Genomic DNA, 8951 nt, shown 5'->3' with positions numbered 1-8951 from the left:
TGTGTGTGTGTGTGTGTGTGTGTGTGTGTGTGTGTGTGTGTGTGTGTGTGTGTGTGTGTGTGTGTACATAAACACGTTTCAACTAAATCTTCTACTTAATTGTCACACACTTATATTTAAATTTCTGGAGAATGTCCTCACTCACATTCATGCTTATTAAAATACAAGGTGACCTCCACCCAAATAACAAAACAACAGAACCGAAAACATTTTATTAAATCAAACAAAATTTCAGCAACATTTTTGAAATTTGCTGAAAGCGAACATCGGTCTGTGTACGATCGTACCCTTTGCATAAACATCGTGTTCTTTTCTAGATATGCTCCAAATTACATACGCCGCGCAACATTGTCAATTACTCGAATGCATTCCACTGTGGTGATTTTCCTGATTTCTGCTGTGTTTGCTCACTTCAGACAACCAATCGTTTCTGGTAAACATTTTCCTTCAGACATCCACACTGATAAAAAAATCTGGGAGGGGTCCAAAAACAGTGAATGCGGTACCCACTCAATGTCACGCTTCCTACTGATCAGTCTCTCCTGAAATCGCACTCTCGATCTATTCCTCTGCGTCGCTTTATTTTAATAGTTTTATTCAAAGTTTTGTGAGATCTGTTTTTCTTTTTGGTCACCCTGTGCAAAACATACACTTTGGACAGAAATAGATTTTCCGCATACATAAAGACAAATACATGCATGTACCAGATATTTCCCCTGAACTATCACATCGTCATATATCCCACATCTAAGAAATGGGCGCACACTCACCCACACGACGATTTCCAAACAATAAAACGAAATTGTAGAACGGTGGGTGGGGTAGCTTTAAATGAAAGATGGGTATATATTATGGATTTAGAAATATAACGCCGATGAAATCCTATAAAAATAAATTATTCTACTTACAGAGTTGCTAAACTGGACAGACCTCGGAAGATGTCGGCCTCGATAGCCCACATGTCATTTGAACTTAAATTCCTGGAACATAGAATTCAGGTAATAAGCAATTATACAGAACATATTTGTGACAGAATTAGGCTAAGCAATTAAATGATGGAAGCGATGGGAATCAGAAGATGGTGTTTAATTCCATAAAGTTCACGGCAACGATGATGATGATGTTAATGATGATGATGGTGTCGATGATGATGATGATGATGATGTGGAGGAGGAGGAGGAGGATGATGATGATGATGATGATCATCATGATCATGATCATGATGATAATGATGGTAATGATGATGATAATGAGGGGTGGATTCGAAGTATAACGGTGCCAATAGATTTGATAGTGGACACTGTGGCAGTAATGAACATGATGATGGGACAGAGTGGAAATGTCTAATGTGTGTAGTGATGATGATTATGATGATGATGATGATGATGATGATGATGATGATGATGATGATGATGATGATGATAGGAGTGATGTTGTTAATGCTGATTATTCTGTTAATGATGGGTTTAGCATGTCTCTGGGAATTCTTAATATGACATTGAGAATGTAGAGAGAGACAAGGAGATGTGGCGAATATGAATTAGAATATTGGGAATATTTAGTAGTATATTGTAAATGAAATTTTATGAACAAGACATATCCAACTTACAGAGAACTTAAACTGGGCAGATTATGCAAAGCTCTTACGTCAATTTTTTCAATATTGTTATTTTGCAAATATCTGTAACATAAAATATATTTTCATAGGTGAAATTCATAAACTTTTTGTATAACATAAAATATTATGGCTAAACGAGTACCTGCTGGAAGTAAAAGACTTTGATGATGAATAGGTTGATGACGATAATAGTGACGTTGCTGTAGATGGTGCAAATATTTGTGACATTGATAATATTAATAATAGTGATGATTAATATGAAAAAAGAGACCATGAATGATTGAAAATGTAAAATAGTGTTGGAGAATGTATGTGAAAATTTTGACAACGTAATAATTAAAAAGAAAAAGAGCACGGAGAAAAATTAAAGTCATGAGGAGTATAAGATGAAGAGAAGAAAGAGGGAGATGTGACGATGGACTGGAGTAGAAGATGAAAAAGAAGAGAAACATCAAAATGCAGAAATGAAGTAAGAGGAGTAGAAATGAGGAGTCGAATATGTAGAATAAAAATGCGAGAAGTGGGATGAAACAAAGAAGAAACAGAAAACGAAGAAGAATATGGAGAATAACACGGGACTGTTGTGTAAAGGATGGTAATGATGATGATGATGATGATGATGAAGAGAAGAGCGAGAGGAAGAAAGAGAAGAATGAGAAGAGGAAGATAAAGAAAAAATAGACGAGAAAGTAGTAGTAGTAGTAGTAGTAGTAGTAGTAGTAGTAGTAGTAGTAGTAGTAGTAGTAGAAGAAGATGAAGGCTGAAGTAACAAGAAGAAAATGAAGAATGAAAAGCAGGACAGGAAGAAGAAATGATATTGATAATGTAACAAAACAAGGTATAAATTTTGTGGTCAGATTTAAAGGAGAAGATGAAAACGCGAAAGAAAGAAAACTTACACAACATATAAATAGTTTAAGACAGAAGAGAAAAATTACATAGAGATGGAAATTTCAAAGAAAGAGAGTAAAATGGAGAAGACGAATGATCTGGTTATCAAAGGGGAAAAGGAATATGAATAATGAAGACATAAATACAATAAGAAGGGACAGTCATTGTTGATGATTATCGCTGATATTTATACAAACGCACAGAGTCACACAGACACATCCACACATTGACAAACTCACAAACAAACAAGAATATAGATGTGTGAATATACTAAGTGAGAAAGAAGAAGTAAAAGCGGATCAAGGAAAAAGAGAAGCGGTAGATGAGGACGAATACAAAGACAAGTTGCTACCAGAAGAAAAGATGGAGAAGAAGGAGGGGGAGAAGAAGAGAGGGAGAAAGGTAATTGAAGAAGAGGACGAGAAAGAAGTCGAAGAACCAGAGAAGCACAAACACACAAAATAGACAAATCGCCGCATTTTCAAACATACAAGAATATATGTATATATATATATATATGTGTGCGTGTGTGTGTGTGTGTGTGTGTGTGTGTGCGTGCGTATACAATGGCAGAGAGAGAGAATAGGGGATTGGAGCTGAGGAGTTGAACCGAAATCGAATGTGGTCCGTGCTAATGATTCCCTTGGCCACTCGATCCTATAATGGAACTGATGATGTAGCGAACAAGAAGCTGTTGGGTTTCCTATTGAAATGATGAGGGCTGATACACTCGCAAACATACTAATATCAACATGAATACCCATTCACCCACACTCGGATATAGGCACAAACACACGTCTGTCCAAAGAAGAAGAAGAAGGATTTGGGTGGAGACTGAGAGACAGAAGGTAAGGAGTGTGGAGACAAAATTGTTAAATCATTGATATTTACACACACACAAACAGAAACGTCCACACATACACACACACGGCCACAAAGAAACGCACAAAAACATATGTGTGTATATACAAATAAAGAGTGAAGAAGATAAAAAAGAAGTAAAAGATAATGAAGGAAAAGAAGAAAAGGTAGATGAAGACGAAGAAAAGTAGCAAGCAGAAGACGGAAAAGAAGAAGGAGAAGGAGGGGAAGAAGAAGAAGAAGAAGAAGAAGAAGAAGAAGAAGAAGAAGAAGAAGAAGAAGAAGAAGAAGAAGAAGAAGAAGAAGAAGAAGAAGAAGAAGAAGAAGAAGAAGAAGAAGAAGAAGAAGAAGAAGAAGAAGAAGAAGAAGAAGAAGAAGAAACTACAACAGCAACAAGAAAACCTAGAATGAGTAGAAGTAAGGTCTATCATGGTGATCAGCGATGATTACGTGCGATGAGCAGTGATCATCGCACAAATGTTTCTCCTCACTTGTCACATTTTCATATATTTATTGCCTGAAGAACAGACTCTCATTCACATTCACACGTATTAATATACAAAAGGACACACTTTGGACAGAGCCAGACTTTACACATACACAGAGACATACACAAGCATACACTAAATGTTTCGCCTGAACTATCACGCTCTCGTATATCACGTAACTAAGAAACGGGCACACACCCACACACATAATCGCAAACAATGGAACACATCTTTCGGAAGAAGGGTGACAGAGCTTATAATGAAGGATGGGAAGCTATTACAGGCTTAGGAATATATCGTCAATGAAATAGTATAAGAAAGAAGGTTTCACTTACAGATTTGTTAAACTGGACAGATTTCGGAAAGTATCTGCTTTGATTTCGTTCATATCATTAAATGGCAAGTATCTGGAAGATAATATTGAGTTAAGAAGGAATTATGTACAATATATTTGTTTAAACAATTAGAGGATGGTTGGCGTGGAACTCATTCTACTTACAGAGTTGTTAAACTGGACAGATTTCGGAAGATGTCGGCTTTGATTGCTATCATATCATTTGAACTTAAATTCCTGGAACATAAAATTCAGGTAATAAGCAATTGTATAGAACGTATATGTGAGAGAATCTGGTTAAGCAATTACATGATGGAAGCGATGGGAATCAGAACGCGATGTTGATTAATGCCATAAAGTTCATAGCACCGTTGCTGATGTTGATGATGATGATGATTATAATGTGGTAATTATGATGATTACGAGGGGGTGGCGCCGAAGTATAATTCTGGCAATAGATTTTATAGTGGACGTCATGGTAGTGATGAGTACCCGGATGAGATAGTCTCTAGAGTGTGAAGTGATGATCACAAACATTTTATGATGATGATAGGGGTGATGACGTTTATGTTATTCTGTTCATGAAGGGGTTTAGCATATCTATGGTGATTCTGGACATGACATTGATGTTGATGATGTCAATGTTGGCGATGGTGATGGTTGTCTTGAAGATTCTTCAAATGATAGCAGCATTTTGTGGTAATGAATGATGTTGATGATGAAGAGGACTATGATGAATCTGAGACGTTTATGAACGAGATATTTAACAACGAAAATAAGGATTTCGATGATGAGGACATGGACAAGAACGTCGAAAATTTCCGCTCCAGATATGGTTGCGATTTACAAAGTATGGAATTTAGAGAAACAGGAGATCTAGCGATTGATAAATAAGTAAAGAAATAAGAAGAAATTGTGAAAGTCAGGAAAAAAGAAGATAGATGAGAAAAGAAAAAGGAGGAGAGGAACAAGAAGAGGAAGAAGATAACGAAGAAGAAGATAGAAAATAGGAACAAGTAGTAGTAGTAGTAGTAGTAGTAGTAGTAGTAGTAGTAGTAGTAGTAGTAGTAGTTGTTGTTGTTGTCATCATCATTGATGCTGCTGTGGTTGTAGTAACAGGAAGATCCGTAGTTGTAAAGGAAGACACGTTCGAATGGGTAAGTAGATCTAGCATCAAGGGTGGAGCACAAAATATTATACGTGCCAACACATTTTCAGATTCAAACACTCACAGACACACATATTTACAGACTCTCACAAGCAGTCACACATCTCTATAAAAGCACATTGACAATGTAGGGAGGGACAAGGATAATGGGGCTAATATTAATGAGAAGATTATTAATATTTATTAGTATATTGTCAACTTACAGACTGCTTAAACTGGGCAGGTCATGGAAAGCTCTTACTCCAATGTTTTCGATATTATTATTTTGCAAATCTCTGTAACATAAGATATATTTTCAAAGGTGAAATTCATAGAAGTGCTGTATAACATAAAATATTATGGCTAAACGAATACCTGCTCTAAGAAAAAAAAATATGATGAATAGATTGATGGAGATAATACTGACGTTGCTCTAAATAGTGCAAATATTTGTCAGGTTGACAATATTGATAATAGTGATGATTAATATGAAGACAGAAATTTTGAAGATTTGAAGACATAAAGCATTGGTGAAAATGTATGTGAAAATTACGACAGCATAAAGAATAAAAAAAAGAAGCTTGGAGAATAATTGAAACAAGTAGGTTAATAAAAAGATGAGAAGAAGAGGGTGAGTTGAAGAGGTGCAGCAGTAAAAAATCAAGAAGAGAAACAGCAACATCAAACGCTGAAGAGAAGTAAAATGAGTAGAAGTGAGGAATCGAATATTCAAAATACAAATGTGGGAAGAAAAAGAAGGATCAGAAGAGGAAGAATAAGAATAGAAAGAAATCGAAAAAGACAATGAAGAAGAAGAAGAAGAAGAAGAAGAAAAACAATAGTAAAAGACAAAGACCTACAACAGCAACAACAAGTATAAGTAAAGTCTACGCTGGTAATCAGTGATGATGGAGATGTAATCATCACAGAAATTTGTGTCCTCAATTGTCACACTTTCATATATCCATTATCTGAGGAACAGATTCTCCCTTACATTCATACATATTAATATACAAAATCATACACTTTGGACAGAGCCACACTTTACACATACACAGAGACATACAGAAGCATACACTAGATGGTTCGTCTGAACTATAACGCTCTCATAGATCACATAACTAAGAAATGGACACACTCTCTCATTTTCACTCTCTCCCTCATTCTCTCTCTCTCTCTCTCTCTCTCTCTCTCTCTCTCTCTCTCAGACACACACACACACACACACACACACACACACACACTCACACGCATATTCGGAAACAATAAAACACATCTTTGGAAACACAAGTGAGGGAATTTCAAATGAAGGTTGGGAAGGGTGTACAAATTTACAAATACAACGTCAACGAAATAGTATAAGAAAGAATGAATTAACTTACAGCTTTGTTAATTTGGGAAGATTTCGGAAGACGTCTGCTTTGATTTCCTTCATATCATTAAGAGTCAAGTTTCTGGAACATGATATTAAGTTAAGATGGAATTGTGAAGAATGTGGTTGTGACATAAGATTGGCGAAACAATTAGATGATGGTTGGGGCGGAATGTAGATCGTGACTATGATTAATTCCATAAAGTTCATAGCTGATGATGTTGATGTTGATCATTATAATGATGATGAAGGGGAGGTCGAATAGTAGGATTTTGGCGGTGGTGGATTAGATAGTGTACGTTATCGTTGCCAGGAATATGTTGATGAAACAGGGGAGAAGAGTATAGGGTTTGTAGTGATGACGACGAAGATGTTAAGATGCTGACGATGGGGTGATGTTGTTAATGTTGATTATTCTGATAACGACGGGAATTAGCACATCTATGATGATGCTGAATATGATATTGTTAATCATGTAAGCGTGGATAGTAACGTTCATGATGATGATGATGATAGACTTTAAGATTCAGCATCAGGTGGCAGTATGTTGTGGTAACGAATGTTATTGATGAAGAAGCGGACCATAATGAACTTCGATGTGTTTATGATTGAGTAGGGAATGAAAATGTGAAGGACGATGGTGATGAGGATGCAGACGAGGAGTTCATGATAGACAGACTGAATTACAGATAGATTGTTATATACTCGCATAAGCAGACAAATACATATATCCATCTATATATATATATATATATATATATATACACGCATATATATACGTTTCAACTAATTTATTTACTTAATTGTCACATACTTACATACTTCTCATCTCCAGAAAGGCTTCTCATTCATATTTACATTCATAAACATACAAGGTGACCCAAAAAAACCCAGGACCCATTATAATTCTTATTAAATCCTAAAGAGATAGATTTCCGCGTACATAGAGATATGCACATTCATGCCTCAGATGGTTTCCCTACAATATCCGCAGTTGTAAAGGAGGACACGTTCGAGTGTATAAGAAGATTTAGCAGGGCAGCTAGAACAGAAAATATTATACATGCCAACACATATTCAGATTCACACACTCACAGACACATATTTACAGACGCTCACAATCAAAGATTTCTATCAAAACACATTGGGAATGTAAGGAGGAACAAGGATATGATGGGAATATTAATGAGGTTTTGAATATTTATTAATATATTGTCAATGAAATTTTATGAGAAAAGACTTATCCAACTTACAGAAATTTTAAACTGGGCAGGTCATGGAAAGCCCTTACTTCAATTTTTTCGATATTATTATTTTGCAAATATCTGTAACATAAAATATATTTTCAGAGGCGAAATTCATAGAAGTGTTGTATAACATTAAAACATTATGGCTAAACGAATACCTGTTATAAGAGAAATAAAAACATGATGATGAATAGATTGATGAAGATAATACAGACGTTGCGGTAGATGATGCAAATATTTATGAAGTTGACAATATTGAAGAGGCATACACAAGCATACACAAGCATACACAAGCATACACAAGCATACACTAAATGGTTCTCCTGAACTATTACGCTCTCATATATCGCATAACTAAGAAATGAGCTCACACTCACACACATATATTCGCAAACAATAAAACTTATCTTTGGAAAGATGAGGGCGCTTACAGTGAAGGATGAGAAAATAGTACAGATTCAGAAATATATTGTCAACGAAATAGTTTAAGAAAGAATGATTAAACTTACAGATTTGTTAAACTGGGCAGATTTCGGAACGTGTCTGCTTTGATTTCCTTCATATTATTAGAACGTAAATCTCTGGAACATAAAATTATGTTAAGAAGGAATTATATAAAACATATTTTTGACAGAATTTTGGCGAAACAATTAGATGATGAGGGGTGGGTAGTAGATCGCGATTATGATTAATAATATAAAGTTAATGACACTGATTATACTGTTGATATTGATGATTATAATGATGATGAAGAAGACGACAAAGGAGAGGAAGTAGACGAAGACGAATAAGGAAACGTAAAAGAAGTAGACGAAGAACACGATGCAGACGCATAAGATGGAGAGGAAGAACAGTAAAACGAAGAAGACGAAGATGTAGAAGAATGAGAAGGGCAAGCTGAAGAAGAAGAAGAAGAAGAAGAAGAAGAAGAAGAAGAAGAAGAAGAAGAAGAAGAAGAAGAAGAAGAAGAAGAAGAAGAAGAAGAAGAAGAAG

General features: G+C 35.5%; 1 protein-coding gene across 1 annotated transcript in view; it reads right to left on the bottom strand.

The window, feature by feature from the left end:
* The window catches only part of LOC106873888 (protein artichoke), a 111765-nt gene that overhangs the window by 20852 nt on the left and 81962 nt on the right, over positions 1–8951 (bottom strand). Inside the window, exons 12-19 of the mRNA XM_052978038.1 lie at positions 8468–8539; positions 7965–8036; positions 6722–6793; positions 5564–5635; positions 4358–4429; positions 4194–4265; positions 1610–1681; positions 909–980 (exon numbers count right to left, since the gene is read on the bottom strand). Coding sequence (XP_052833998.1) covers positions 909–980; positions 1610–1681; positions 4194–4265; positions 4358–4429; positions 5564–5635; positions 6722–6793; positions 7965–8036; positions 8468–8539 — 576 coding nt within the window. The remainder of the gene's footprint in view (positions 1–908; positions 981–1609; positions 1682–4193; positions 4266–4357; positions 4430–5563; positions 5636–6721; positions 6794–7964; positions 8037–8467; positions 8540–8951) is intronic.

The sequence above is a fragment of the Octopus bimaculoides genome, chromosome 29 (genome assembly GCF_001194135.2).
Source record: "Octopus bimaculoides isolate UCB-OBI-ISO-001 chromosome 29, ASM119413v2, whole genome shotgun sequence".
Lineage (NCBI taxonomy): Eukaryota > Metazoa > Mollusca > Cephalopoda > Octopoda > Octopodidae > Octopus > Octopus bimaculoides.
This window is presented reverse-complemented; position numbering and strand designations above follow the sequence as displayed.